Source organism: Chanodichthys erythropterus, chromosome 22, assembly GCF_024489055.1.
Source record: "Chanodichthys erythropterus isolate Z2021 chromosome 22, ASM2448905v1, whole genome shotgun sequence".
Taxonomy (NCBI): domain Eukaryota; kingdom Metazoa; phylum Chordata; class Actinopteri; order Cypriniformes; family Xenocyprididae; genus Chanodichthys; species Chanodichthys erythropterus.
Window position 1 is genome coordinate 3,541,398 of NC_090242.1, and position 16,128 is coordinate 3,557,525.

At 37.8% G+C, this 16,128-nt stretch overlaps 1 protein-coding gene across 1 annotated transcript in view; it reads right to left on the reverse strand.

Annotated features, from left to right (window-relative positions):
- Window positions 1-1,732: 1,732 nt before the first annotated feature.
- LOC137012573 (short transient receptor potential channel 5-like) overlaps window positions 1,733-16,128 on the reverse strand; it is a 36,504-nt gene continuing 22,108 nt past the window's right edge. Inside the window, exons 8-10 of the mRNA XM_067375895.1 lie at window positions 11,659-11,700; window positions 7,710-7,799; window positions 1,733-2,560 (exon numbers count right to left, since the gene is read on the reverse strand). Coding sequence (XP_067231996.1) covers window positions 1,733-2,560; window positions 7,710-7,799; window positions 11,659-11,700 — 960 coding nt within the window. The remainder of the gene's footprint in view (window positions 2,561-7,709; window positions 7,800-11,658; window positions 11,701-16,128) is intronic.

Here is a 16,128-nt window from a genome sequence, read left to right on the forward strand (position 1 = left end):
AATTAAATATAATATTTTTGTTGGATACTTACAGCTGTTTGGGGATTGTTTTATGGCACCAAAATCTTTTTTTACTTCACAGTAGGTTAACGAAAGGCTAAATATGTAGGTTAATGTCTACTTCTAATTTATTTAACAGTTAAACTAATCAAGAGCAAAATAAAAGTTTTAAAGTTTTACTACATTTTCCTCCTGGAATAAACCTTTAAATCCTACCCCATGTTGGGATCAGGATAATCCTTTTTTTTTTTTTTTTTTTTGGATCAAAGTTATCCAAATCCTACTGACAAGTTTTGAAGAAACACAAACTGAAGGTTTGATCCAGATAAAAAATAGGATTGGATTCTGTGATCTAATCTGATTTCAGAATCCCTTTTTCCTTTTGAACAACCCATTTTCAAGTTTCGATCCAATCCAATGGCCGAAATTCGATCAGATTACTTTTGAACAACTGGCCCCAAGTGATCAAGGGATAAAGCAGGGGTGTCCAATCCTGCTCCTGGAGGCCAACCCTAATTAAACACACCTGAACCAGCTAATCAAGATCTTAATAGGCATACTAGAAACTTCAAGGCAGGTGGTTTGAGGCAAGTTGGAGCTAAACTCTGCAGGACAGTGGCCTTCCAGGACCGAGTTTGGACACCCCTGGTCTAAAGGGATAGTGCCCAATACTGGCGGAGCCCTTGCAATGTTTAAATGGAACTCCTTAAAGGGATAGTTCACCCAAAAATTTTAAATGTCATCATTTACTCGCCCTCAAACTGTTCCAAAACTGTTGGAGTTTCTTTCTTCTGTTGAACTCAAGATATTTTAAAGAATGTTGGTAACTAGACATATTGATGGTAGCCATTGACTTCCATGGTGTTCTTTTCCCTACTATGGAAATCAGTGGCTACCGCCAATTATTTTGCCAACATTCTTTAAAATGTTCTTTTTGTGTTCAACAGAAGAAAGAAGCTCCTATGGTTTTGGAACCACTTGAGGATGAGTAAATTATAAGACAATTTTAATTTTTGGGTAAACTATCCCTTTAAGGAGTTCCATTTAAACACATTGCAAGGGCTCCACCAGTATTGGATACTTGTTTAACATAAGCAGTGATGTACATCTGAGTGAATGAGATGGAGGGAAGTTAGTGAGGGAAAAATTGACAAAGTGTTCATCACATGAGCACTTCAGAATCTCACCAGAAGTAGTAAGTCATCTGGATACTTTTCAACTACTATTTTATGAATACTGTGAATTTGGACATACTACTCTTTTCACCTACTATACAGTAGGGAAGTATGTGATTTCAGATGCAATTTTTGCTTTGAAATTTTTGCTTTTGTTAGTTTGGGGGTAGGGCTATTTATTATCTGACCAATGGCAGTTGGGGAGTGTTCGTCATTATTATGAGTCATTAATTATTAGTGCAGAAATTACATGCTTCTCCTTTTGAATATAAATTCCCAGTGTTTAAAGACTATGGGCCTCAATCAATTAACACAAGTGGAACAAATTTTTCAAATAATGTGGAACACATACAGTTAATACACATTACGTAAATGGTCACATTGACTCTCGCGTTGAGGTTTTATGAACGTTTTTACACAATTTGTTTTGCTCGTGTTTTGTGAATAAGCAAAGCGTAAAGATGCTAAATTATTAAAGCCTTTACTATTATCAAACCTTTTAAACCAATCGCCTTAAGCTGTGAAAAGCTGTCAAAGTGAGCTGATTGCTTCTGCCACTACAGCTGTGTCGTAACAGACTCCTCTTGTTCCCAGCTGGAGGAGCCTAAACTGTCACAGGGTCCCATCCAGCCATGGCACAGGTCATCACTGGAGGCCAAGAGCTGGGCACTGGAGGCGGTCAATCTGGAAGCACAGTGCAGCGGGGGCAGCGAGTGGCTGGGTGGCCGGAGGAGGAGACTGTCCCTGCCGTTCGCCCGTTGAGATGTGGCCTGCATTGGGTTATGTTCAGTCTCAGAGGGTCCCGATCCCAGCGTGTGCAGGTGCATCTCGCTCTGTGTTACCTTCGACAGCATCTGGGGGTCTTGCCAAGATGTTTGCGGTACTCTGTTTGAGACGCTGTATGCAGACTGCTGAACTCCCGGGGTCTCCACATGCGGATCCGGGATGTGTCCGTTCATACGCGACATTAGCGTTCCCAAACGTTGCAAAGAGTTTTTCTTGGAGCGTGAAAAGTGCAGCATGCGGCTGCTGGTCCGCACAAATGCAGCAGGGTGGGATATGCTCTTTCTCAAGCCATTGCTCTCCAGTCTTTCTTTGGCCGGTCCCGACATGGACTTGAACAGGGCTGATACGCTGAACTGGGACTCTCGGTTACTCCTGTAACATTGGGAAAAGGACGTAGATGCTTTGGATCTGGATGACTCTCCCCCATCCCCACATCGGTGTCCTCCAAGCCCATCTGCCTCCTCATCTTCCTCAGGCTCAGCTGTTTCGTCCTGCTGAGTGGCCTCACTACTGGAAGAATATGTGCGGCGTGGTGGTTTTCGGTTTCCCAGCAGGTCAAGAACCTCGTAGCGGAAACTGGAGATGTCCTGCTTCAGTTCCTGAATGCAGAGAAACAGAATTCAATTACCAGAGCTTAACCACATCACCTAATTACAGGAAATATTCTAATGTTATTTATCTTCATAACTTCTCATGCTTAAGTGTCCTCCTTATGGTTTTTCTTGTGGAGTTTAGGGATAACTAAAGTTTATTACCTTCCATTATCAGTCTCTTCCTAAATGTTTGATGTTTATTATACACGAGGAGATGGATGATCACAGCTAACAAAATGTCCTGTCGCACACAGGATGGAAATTTGAGCATGGAACGGATAGCTATTATTTCTTGTCGTTTCACATCAACTTAATTCTATATTTACAGAAGTTGCTGTATCGAACTGTAAACTGTATGGTTAGACTAATGAACAATACTAATAATATTATAATTATTACATAATATTAATGTTAATATAAACAATCACAGTAATTATTTATAGAAATAATATTTATATTAATATGACAGAGAGTGTTTCATTTTTGTGTTGACCGCACATGCGTAACATCCCATGGGATCTGTACAGGAAACAGAAATTAGTTCACCTCTCGAGTCTTTCGGGTTTGAGTCGTTCGTTCATCAAGACACAGCCCTACAGACAAGGCTATGCTGTCTGCCCTGGTAACAGGAATGATTAGTTCACCTCTCGAGTCTTCGGGTTGAGTCCTTCATTCTTAATTTCACACGACATCCGTATTGGATACAGAAATTAGTTAAAGGTGCAATATGTTTCTGTCTGCTAGAGGTCGCTAGAGGCCTATTTAAAACAAAGGCGTAGCTTGATGATGGCAAGTTTGAGCGTGGAATTTTGGGACATGTGGTCTTCACATCAAAACCGGTGGAAACAATCGGGATTGGACTCAGGAAGAAGTCATTTTCATGGATGCGATTATTAACGTTACTGTAGTATGAAGCAGAGCAGGACCGAGTGTTGTGGGAGCTGAACGAGGTCGGCGGCGCCACTTCCGCTTTTCCGGTCATGAGTATGAGGTAACGCAGCTCTGTTTATAATATTAGATACATTTGAGTGTGCTGACAATTATGTTATAATGTTACTCTGTGCGTTCGCTCACCGGCTGCTGTGAGACACTTGTTTGAGACACACTACAGTAAGATTTTAGAATATCATATTAATGCTGGATGGCTTGTGTTGATAAATGGCATGAAATTAATTTTAAAACGTATTGTATGATGGAGAAAATTCTGTATTACTGTTAAAAATAAAGCTGCATCTGATTATGCTATGTTAGCTTCTTGACAAAATAGTGTTTTTCTCTGACACATGGTAAAGCATGGTACTTGTAAAGAAAATTAGATTTAAACAATGATTAAATGTGTTGAACTATATAACAATAATTAGTTTTCTGTCTATAAATGTAACCAAACAGTTCTTCCCTTGTTTATTAAAACATGTAAATATTAAAGCGTGTTTCCGCTTGGTGTTGCCATGGTTTCTACAAATTAAAACGGAAACCGAGGGTAACCGGGTATGACGCAATAGACAGGCGACTCCTCACACGTCCTGGAGCCTTGGTTAAAATTGCAATTTTCTTACTATTTACAAATGGAAACATTTGGGATATTTTAAGTACTCAAGTCAACAAAATAACACTGGCCTAGGGGTCTTTGGGTTTTTTTACGGCAAAAATCTTACATCTTGCACCTTTAATTCACAATCTTCCTTACAAACAAGTAGTTTAGGTTTTGATTTTTTAGCTAGTATATGAAGACTGGACATATTGCTCTAATATTTGTCTAAAAAGATTGGTCGGAAGGGACATAGTGGCATAACAAATGTTTATTGCACACATCTTTTGATAATTATGATAATTCCTAAATATAATACAACATACATGTAATGTTGTATTTGTTGCAAGACACTGAGCCGGGAAGCGGTCATGTGACAAAAGAACGAAGGACTCAGACCCTAAGACTCGAGAGATGATCTCAGTGGTGTGTTTAGGTTATTGGGGGCCCTTCGCAAATCTCCAGGAGGAGCCCCGTGATCACGTTCCTGGGGGTTTATCAGCTGGCAATTTTCAATGCACATTTAATAGTGCAGGTTGCAACTATTATTAACAATAATGGAAAGATTAGGCTTATCAGTATGTCAAAATATCACCCTGCTTGGACTCTGTTTTATATCATTTCCTGCCAGTCTGTCATCATAGTTATGCATTTTGATTCACAAGCTTGCAATTCAATTCAGTATGTTATTTTGGATATACTGTATACAAACTTAAATTTTCAAAAATCTCATTTGTTATTATCTATTAATTAAAAAAAGGAGACAGTACTTTTTTTTTTTATTATTATTATTGTTGTGGGTTTCACATTTTACATTAATGAATATTATGATTTAATTTTATTATTAGGATTTTTGGTCTGGTTTTAATAATTCACCAAAATAACTAGGCAGTATGCCTTACTACAAAAAACTATTACACTATTTTGAAAAATCACATTACAAAATATAATGTGAGATAAATGACACAAAAAATATTTGCAACATTTATTATTTTAATTTTCACGAGCTGTTTATATAGTACGAAATTAGAAGTTTTGTCCAATACCTCCTAGGGTTTTTTTTTGTTTGTTTTTTTTTTTGTACATTTTAAGGTTAAATGCATCAATCTGGTATACTTTGGAAGCTCAAAATCAAGAGCTTTAACCCATGTACATTGATATATACTCACTAAAAAATGTTGGGTTAAAAATAACCCAACAAGTAACCCAACTATGGGTTAACATAGCATCTTCCCAACTGTGGGTTATTTTTAACCCAACATTTTTTACTGCCTTTACTTTTAGGCTATATTTATTTATTTTATTTTATTTTTTTGGTTAGGCTACTTTACACAACGTATAGGGAAATTAAAATACTACTTTGTAGCCAATTTCTAAGATAAATCCTTGAGCTTTAATTTTGATCACCAAATCGCCAGCTGATCGTGTGAGCAAAGGGCACACTTCTCTTTAAAACACGCAGTACAAACAGACTGTATATATACTTAATCACTGTTTTTTGGTGCTTTATAAAGGCACAAAGCCATATCACGGTTTCGATTTTAGTTTGTTGGCAAAATACGTTAGAGACCATTTATGTTTAAAATTTTCGGTTCATTATGAAACGGCGGCGGCGGCAGAGGGTCATTAATGGGAAACATTGAATGAATTTAGCTGACAAATGTGCTAAAGTTGTCATATCAGGTGTTATTTCATAACAAAAACCCTTCAACCGGACTGAAAGAGAGTCTCGAGGCCTGACGCTGCGTTGAGTGAGTGACAGGAGGCGCACTTGAACAGACAATTTCACACAAAATTGCCATAATGCCAGTCTTGACAAGTATCCCAATCAGTTATGTCTTGAGTGAATCTAAACAGCTGAGAAAACGTGTGTAGCAGTATATTGGATCTGTGCATTAGTCTTAAAGTGACAGCAGCCTAATAATCCTGCTGCTGTCTGTTTTTAATGTTAATCAAATGACAGACTCACTGCAAAAAATCACTCGATGCTCCTGACTGAATAACTTTTGTCATTAATAAGGATTAATCTATATACAGTGAAGACTGCAGTGCTATTTTACATTTGATTACATTATTCAATTTCTGTACCTAATCTACATCTAACTACTGTTAGATCTACCTGAAAAAACTAAAAAGCACCATTTATTTAATTGCCGTTTATTTGTGCTATTGATTCATTACAGACTGTTTATATGACTTTAATAGTGTTGGAAATTTAAACATTATATTATACACCGATCAGGCATAACATTATGACCACCTTCCTAATATTGTGTTGGTTCCCCTTTTGCTGCCAAAACAGCCCTGACCCATCTAGGCATGGACTCCACTAGACGCCTGAAGGTCTGCTGTGTATCTGCACCAAGAGTTAGCAGCAGATCCTTTAAGTCCTGTAAGTTGTGAGGTGGAGCCTCCATGGATCAAACTTGTTTGTTCAGCACATCCCACAGATGCTCGATTAGATTGAGATCTGTAGAATTTGGAGGCCAAATCAACACCTCAAACTCATTGTGCTCCTCAAACCATTCCTGAACCATTTTTGCTTTGTGGCAGGACACATTATCCTGCTGAAAGAGACCAAAGCCACCAGGGAATACTGTTTCCATGAAAGGGTGTACACGATCTGCAACTATGCTTAGGTAGGTGGTACGTCTCAAAGTAACATCCACACGGATGGCAGGACCCAAGGTTTTCCAGCAGAACATTTTCCAAAACATCACACTGCCACCAACTTGCCTTCTTCACATAGTGTATCCTGGTGCCATGTGTTCCGCAGGTAAGTGACGCACACACACCCGGCCATCCACGTGATTCATCAGACCTGGCCACCTTCTTCCATTGCTCCGTGGTCCAGTTCTGATGCTCACGTGTCCACTGTTGGCACTTTCGGCAGGGGTCAGCATGGGCACCCTGACTGGTCTGCAGATATGCAGCTCCATACGCAACAAACTTATGCACTGTGTATTCTGACACCTTTCTATCAGAACCAGCATTAACTTCTTGAGCAATCTGAGCTCCAGTAGCTCATCTGTTGGATCGGACCACACAGGCCAGCCTTCGCTCCCCACGTGCATCAATGAGCCTTGGCCGCCCATGATCCTGTCGCTGGTTCACCACTGTTCCTTCCTTGGACCACTTTTGATAGATACTGACCACTGCAGACCGGGAACACCCCACAAGAGCTGCAGTTTTGGAGATGCTCTGACCCAGTTGTCTAGCCATCACAATTTGGCCCTTGTCAAACTCACTCAAATCCTTACGCTTGCCCATTTTTCCTGCTTCTAACACATCAACTTTGAGGAGAAAATGTTCACTTGCTGCCTAATATATACCACACACTAACAGGTGCCGTGATGAAGAGATGATCAGTGTTATTCACTTCAACTGTCAGTGCTCATAATGTTATGCCTGAATTTTTTTCATTCTTGCATTCCATGTAAAAATTAATAATTAAAAAAATAATAAGTAAATAAGTAAAAAAAATAATTTACTAGCCAATGGCGACTCAAGCTTCAGTGTGTCTGTGGAGGGTTTACACTTCACCATGTGATAACCATGAGATCACCATGGCCTCTAAAATCCTATAAGTGTCTATAAAGGGAAAAAGATGACAAAAAATCCTCACACCTTGAAGTTCTCCTCTGTCAGCCCTTCGTCTGTTTTGGCGCTGCGGATCATGGCTGCAACGTATCGCTTTACCAAGTTTCTGATCACCTCCTGAAAACAGCCACAAACAGGATGAATGCCACACACATTTCACTAGACATATTACCTTCTGATACAAATAACCATATTTTCATGTACAAATAACCATGTTTTCATCTTCAAAATGGTTTGAGGATTTTGGATAGGGTGAGATAGGGTGGTGGGCTTTGAATGTGATTGGCATGCACATATTTTGCGATTCCGGATTAATAAGGGGTGAAAATCAGTTTTGGGCATATTCATGACATATGTATTAGCTGGAGGTAAAAATCTGGACTTGCATTCATTAGCATTCATTTGCATATCTAATAAAGAATTAGCCAGCGGTGGCTCTCAAAACAAGCTTACGCACAACAACAAAATAACAGCTCTTGCAATATCCGCTACTGCAGCTCTTGATTGTTGGGAGTATCATTTGTCTGTAGCAATTATATACAATCTTACACTCACAAAATACTCTGCTTAAAAGAAGAGTTCACCCAAAAAAGACTGTCATTATTTGTTCATCCTTCCTCATGTTGTAACAAGTCCGTATGCTATTATTTTTCCACAGAAAGAATTTGAATAATCATCACACAGCTCTGTCAAACTTTAAAAATAGCAAAAATATATCAATATAGGGTTTAAAATATATCAGTTATCAGGGTTCAAGCGCTTTAAGGCCTTTAAACACGTTTGTAAAAAGGTATTATATTTTATTTAGCACATCTGTAACCACCTAAATCAGAGATGGAAAAGACCATATACAGCCAATACAGGCAATTTGCTAAGGAAATATATGGTTTTCAACAGTTAAAGCGCTACCTATGGTCTGATCTCCATAAAATCCTGCATGCTTCTTTAAAATATATTATTTCACATGTGCTCACCTAATGTTGCGAATTTCTGAATTTTCGTTTAGGAATGATAGGCTTTTGGGTACAATTGACAATGCCCCCTTTTGTAAATGACCCTGTTATAGCCATCCAAAAGTTCAACATTTTTTTTTGGATAATTATTGACCTAGAGAGTCCAGAATTGTTCTGCAGTGGTTTTATCGAGGTTGAGTGAAAACCTAGGACTAGTTCACGAAAGTAGGTTTTTCAAATAATCTCCAATATTTTTAACGAACGATTCAACTGACAGCAGTGGTCCTACAGGCAAAGTTGTTCAGAATGAGGAGTTCTATCATATGGTATGAATATAGTGTGCATGTGTGAAAAATCGCATAATATACAATCATTTAGTTGTCAAGTTTTAAAAACACCAGAAGATCAAATCCAAGATGTGCATTTTGTTCTTCTTGAGCAGGGGTGTCCAATCCTGCTCCTGGAGGGCCACTGCAAAGTTTAGCTCCAACCCCAATTAAACACACCTGAACCAGCTAATCAAGGTCTTAAAGGATTAGTTCACTTTAAAAAAAAAAAATATCCTGATAATTTATTCACTCCCATGTCATCCAAGACGTTCATGTCTTTCTTTCTTGAGTCAAAAAGAAATTAAGGTTTTTGATGAAAACATTCCAGGATTATTCTCCATATAGTGGACTTCAATGGCCTCCAAGGTCAAAAGGTGAAGGTCAAAATTCTACTTATGGAACGAACGCAGCGCCAGTTCTGTTTTTTTCCGTAATAGGGACAGCATAAACTTTTTGAAGAATACAGAAGTGCTGTTTTGACCGATCGTTTCCCTAGATAAGACCCTTATTCCTCATCTGGTATCGTTTAAAGCCCTTTGAAGCTGCACTGAAACTGTAATTTTGACCTTCAACCGGCCATTGAAGTCCACTATATGGAGAAAAATCCTGGAATGTTTTCATCAAAAACCTTGATTTCTTTTCAACTGAAGAAAGAAAGACATGAACATCTTGGATGACATGGGGGTGAGTAAATTGTCAGGAATTTTTTTTTTTTTGAAAGTGAACTAATCCTTTAAGCCCAGGATACACAGCACGATTTTTGGCTGTCCCAGACGAAAGATTGCCATCGTGGTGATTTCTGTGATCGTGGCTCCTAATCGATGGTCCTATGTCGTACAGTGAGAGAGATTCAAAGACGGATGTTTTCCTGGTCTTGCGACCAAAGATAGCCTACGATAATTTTCTGACAGTGTCAGAAATTCAGCATGATCATTGCACAGTGTGTTTGCTGCTACGACCCGCGTCTACTGACCAGCCAATAAAACTGTGAAATGAAATCAACGCGACATGGCGCTAAAACTTAAGACTGCTTATCTCAAGCTCTTTTCCCTTCTTCTTTTACTGCTTCCTTTTTTTTCAGCACACATAAAAACTACAACTGCCAAAGTGTGATTCAACTTGGTCTTTTTGTTTATTATGGATCTCTGGACATGACATGCAGGAAAAAAAAAATAGTAAGCTAAATCATGCGCACGATTTACTAATTCACAGTGTTGCCAAGTCCACGGTTTTCCCGCGGAATTGGGCTACTTTTACACTTTTGCCGCAGGTTGTTTTTCATGTCCACAGGTTGAATCGAGCCCAAATAACGTGATATTTAGCCCCTGGAATGCAAATTTTACCAGGTGAGCCCCGCCAAAAACACAGACCCCCCCTTGAAATGTGATTGGGCTAGTTTTAAGGAGCAATTGGGTGGGTTTTGTTGTGAAAACCTGGCAACCCTGCTAATTTGTTCCCTTGATTTATTAAAATGTGCGCATGATTTACTATTTCGTTCCCTCAATTTATAAATCATGCACATGATACGAAAATAGTAAAACGTGAAACAAAACGAGAACGAAATAGTAAATTGTGTGCATGATTTAGTAAATCTAGGGAAAGAATTAGTAAATCGTGTGCACAATTTAACTTTAGGAGTATGCTTTAGGCATACTAGAAAATTGGAGCTAAACTCTGCAGGACAGTGACCCTCCAGGTCTGAGTTTGGACACCCCTGGTCTTAAGCAAACAGTTTAATAGTTAGGAATGATTTCGTACTTTGATCACTGTAGCGCCACCATCAGGCAGATTGGGGCAAGACTCTGTGATGTTGTAGACAGGGAGGGTACTACCATTCCACAAAGTTTCAAGTCTGCACGACTTACAGTTTGGTCTGCCCGATCACTTTAAGGCAGAATGCTGATCTTTGAAAATCCTAACAATTAACAATAGTGTTTCAGCACTACGCGCTTGAACACCTAAAAAAAAAAAAGTATCACAAAAGTAGCCCATATGACTTCCACTGCAGTCCAGGTCTTGTGAATTTATATAAAAGATTTGAAAAGTTGTTATTCACTGATAATGTCATTATTCACTTGTAATGGCACTCGTGATATTTGTATGGTTCTTTTATGGTGTTTTTGTCCATTTTGGAACTTGACATACACTTTTTTACAAGTCATTTTTACTATGACTTGTTCAGTGACAGCTGTGTTCTTTCATGAGGGATGTTCATTACAGTGTCGCGACCTGCACCAGAGGTTGCTGGAGTCTGGCTGGCTATGTATTAATACATTAGCAATCAGCAGGGATCCAGTAGTTATAAACTAAGCAGCAGGACAGGATGTTATGCAATTAGAGCAAGTACTAAATATTCACAAATTGTAATTAACATAATTTCTACATACTGTCAAGATATATTTTCAGCATAATCATGCACTATTTATTTTAAACATTTTAAAAATTCATGATTTGTTTCTTTGTAAGAGCCTAGAACTATAATTTATGGAAAACATGCAAATTATATGCCTTGCAAAGCTCTAATAAGTCATTGATATGCATGATTCCCATAGGCTAACATTTGTTTTCTCATTTTGAATAAACTGCTGGCAATTGTTAACATATTAATAGCAAGGTTTGAATCTAAAAGCATGCTGGGAAACGGATTTGTAACATGGATGCCAAAATGTGATGGGTACAGACAAATGGCATTACCTGGTAGTGCTGGTTCTGAATGAGGTTATCTGCATGCCTTTCCTGAAACAGATAGGATAATAAAAGATTGCAACAGTAAATGTGTGGCATTATACAGTACTTATGATGCAAAGATGAATAGTCTGAATCATAAAATGGTTCCAGTGTTGTTTTAGTATCATTGATATACTATTATAATTTTCGTTAATATTTTGAATGACATATTATTTTTATATTTTCTGTTTCACTATGATCTTAAAGTTTTAGGTATTTTGATTAAAAAATGTCTTTGATCATGTTTTTCTCATTTTGTCCATTTTTTATACGTTAGTTTTTATTTATTAGTTATTTTAGTACTTCAAGATAAACTAAACGAAACTGAGAAAATGTTGCCTAGTCATCTAGCTGAAATATAATATTTTGTTTTATTTAAGTTAACATTTATTTTGTTACAAGTAACAAACATGTTTAAGGTTTTACTTAATGATAATAACCCTGAATAGATAATATAGTATAGAATAGTTCCTAAAAATGAAAATTGTTGTAATTTGTTCACCTGTTCCAAACCTGCATGACTTCCATCCGTGGAAACAAGGCCTTGACCATGTCTTGAACAGTAAATTAAAGATTTAAATGGGATTTAAGGGAATAAAGAAAAAATAAGAACGGTAAAAGAAATTCTTGTCTTTTATAGTGAAGTAGTCAGATTTAAACCCAACCGTCAGATTTAAACCCTAACCCTCTTTGCAAATAATATTTTATTTTAAAATATGCACAAATATGTATAGACTTGATCTTTTTTTGTATGTCTAATGCCAAAAAATGTAAAAAAAACAAACAAACAAACAAACAAAAATGTCTTGTCACATTGTTATGAATGTAATAATTTAAGTTATGTCCCTGACAGCAATATAGTGTCGGCCCAATTCCGGCCCACATCTGGTCCGTATGTAATCCACATGTATCAGATGTTGACCGGATCTGGGCCACACTATGTTGCTGTCTGGGGTGTGAATGCAGCATTACTGTGGGTCATTAAACAAATCCATCATACAAGAGTTGTCAAATATTAAAAGTTTAGCTACTTATATCTTGAGACGCACACACTCTTTCACTGTAAAAACTAAAAGTGTCACGATGGAATTCACACTCGTCTTCAGTGAATAGTAAGCCCCGCCACCTTTGATATGATTGGCCATCATTTTGACGTTGACGAGTGCTGTTAGACCAGCCTTTTTTTTGTCATTGCATCAGCTTCAAAAAGGACGCAAAAGTATCAAATAGCCATCATGAAAGTGGTCCATGTATCCTTATTCAAAGTCTTAAAATATACAAAAATGTGGTGTTAACTTTAGCTTGACCGTTCCAGTCACCATTCATTGTAACTGTATAGACCTTATGCACAGCTATAAGCAAACACAAAATTCTAAAAATTTTGTGTTTAAACTATTTTTTGCGGTAGCTGCTGAAGTGGATTTACTTATTGTAATGTTTGAAGCGGATGTTATAACAAATGTCAGTAGACTGGGACGATTTTAACCAAGCGGTTCATTCATAAATCCATAAGATATTACCTTCATGCAATGAGCGCCACACTGAAAAAGGACGAGGTTACATGGTCACATGGTCTATAGAGTACCTCAGAGATGACGTGTTTTTGTAGGCCAGCCCAGAAGTTAGCGGTGCACGGGTTCCCTCGATCGAAAGCTTATGTATTTTTCCCATAGACTTTTCGAAAATCGCAAAAAATAAGCTCTGTGTTTAACAAAGGGTTATGACACTTACACGTTTTGTCTGTCAAGATAGTCTTTACAAGTTAACACAACATTTATACATTTTGAAGCCTAAATAAAGTGGTCAGATATAAAAAGCTAACAGTAGGCTATAAACGGACTACAGCACACCATGGTCGCGGATCAACGTCACCACCACCAAGCTTCCTCAAACTTTATTTAAAAACATGCTCACTGATTATGATCTGCGCTGTGTATGAGTACTTATCCACTTTTTCATGAGAAACGCTGGCCAAATGTCCTGTTTGTCATGATGACGTCTAAAGTCTCCGCCAAAGAAAGTAGTCCCTTTTAGTAACTTGTTAGCAACCGCCGTTTTTAAGACACAATAAAGGTTTAAAAAATCACAAGCGGGTTATAACTGGTGTGTTTTATGTCATAGATCAAAACGTGAAAATATTTAGAGGCTTTGTTAACCACAGACCTTATTTCAGGCGATTTAGTAAAAACCCATTGACTTCGGGGCGATGGAACCGGAAGTCCTAAAATGCTAACTCACTTCTGGGTTTTGCCTACAAAAACACGTCATCCCTGAGGTACTCTATACCAGCACATTTTTCAAATTTTCTCTGAATGTATTCCACAGAAGAACGTCATACATGTTTGGAATGACGTGAGGGTGAGTAAATGACAGATTTTTAATTTTCACTCAAACTATTCCTTGAAACCTTCTGAAAGCATTTCACGCACATATTCTGAAATACTGAAATGCCAGCTAAAAATTCCAAAATAAATGGTAGCAGCCTTCCATAATGATTCTTAAACCCAAAACTGTGCGCTCCATGTGCTGCGTGGGAGAACGTGGGTGAGTGAGTTTGCAGAAACAGTAGAGCCCACCTCACGGAGGAGAGAAGTTCAACTGTTCGAAAGATGTCAGGGGAACTGGTATGGTTGAAGCGAAGTTGCCTAGCAACCAACATCGGTAACTTGAGGCTGGACGTCAAAAAGACAAGCCCAAGCAGGTTAAATCCAAACATTATTTAATGGCAGGACATCCTTGAAACCATTTCGAGGGCAATTTACAATTCATGAAGGTTTCATCCTTCATGTTGAAATGATTTAAAATTTGCAATGTTATTCATTCATATATTACCGGTATTGACGATAATCGTGATATTTAAAAAATGAAAGATTGTTAGCACCAGCACCAACTTGACGCTGGTTGAAATGACTTGTCATTCACTGCTGTATGCCAATCATCAGTGAGCGCAAAAGGGAGCAAAACCACCAACCTGTTCAACCCACCTCCACCTCGACCGATCTGGCCACTATACAGAGAGTAAGTTGACATTATTTTGCTAGTACTGAAACAGGAAATGTTTCATTAACCTGTTAACTGCTGATGCCTTTCTGTATTTTATTATATTTATATCCCTCTGGGCTTTTAGTTCAAAAGTGTGCTCATTTGGATAAAAACTTATGGATTATCATATGTTTACTTTAAATATCTGTAGAGACCAGTATTTTATTTTTTTAAATTTTTTACTTGAAATACGGCGATGTGATCATTATGGAGCTCTAAACTCTCACATGTAATTTGTTTGATTCATACTGGACGGCGGAGGGCGCCCTTGCGCAGAAAGTCCACAAGTGAGACTCATGAGTGATAAGTTCCAGGAAATCCCTAATATGGTAGATTTTTGCTCCTTTTTCAGTGTTCAAGTAGGTCTGTACTTGCATGAGTGGAAATAGCTGCCTAAAGGCATTGCGAATACGGCTGTTGTGTGAACTGACTTGCTTTAAAGGGTTAGTTCACCCAAAAATGAAAATTCTGTCATTTATTACTCACCATCATGTCGTTCCACACCTGTAAGACCTTCGTTCATCTTCATAACACAAATTAAGATATTTTTGATAAAATCAATGACTCAGTGATGCCTGCATTGAGAGCAAGTCATGTGAACCTTTGAAATTTTGAAACACTTATGACGTAACAAAGCCTTGTTTACAGAAATCACATGACTTTGGCAGTTTGATACACTCTCCGAACCACTGATTCGAAACAAAAGATTCGTATAGCTTCATGAAACATTGTTTTAAAATCACCCATCACTAGATATTGCTGAATAAAGTCGTTATTTTGTTTTTTTGGCACACAAAAAGTATTCTCGTCGCTTCATAACATTAAGGTTGAACCACATGAAATGTTTTAAATACGTCTTTAGTAGCTTTTTGGCCGTTTGAAAGTGTAAATGATCTTGCTATCAATGGAGGCCTCACTGAGCCATTGGATTTTATCAAACACATACAATTTGTGTTCTGAAGATGAACGGAGGTCTTACGTGTTTGGAACGACATGAGGGTGAGCAATTAATGACAGAATTTTCATTTGGGTGAACTAACCCTTTAAATCTCCAGGGTGGTTGCTTGCAATGATGTTCTGGTTACATGGTTTCTGGATATGGTTTACCCAGCTATAAATCTTTTTTTTTTTTTTTTTTTTTTTTTTTTGTCTAGTAATGTTTTAGAGCCAATTTTTATTTTTGTTCCCAGAACGTTTCCTAAAAGGTACACTCAAAAAAATAACTTGTTGGTCTAACTTAATTCAATTATGACACCTATTTCCACACAGTTGAACTGATTTATTTGAACTTAAGCTAGGTTAATTGTACTAATGAGTGAAATTCATCCTAATTGAATGAGATCACACCAGTTTCATTTGACGTATTCTGTGCATGTTTCCTGAACATAATTCATT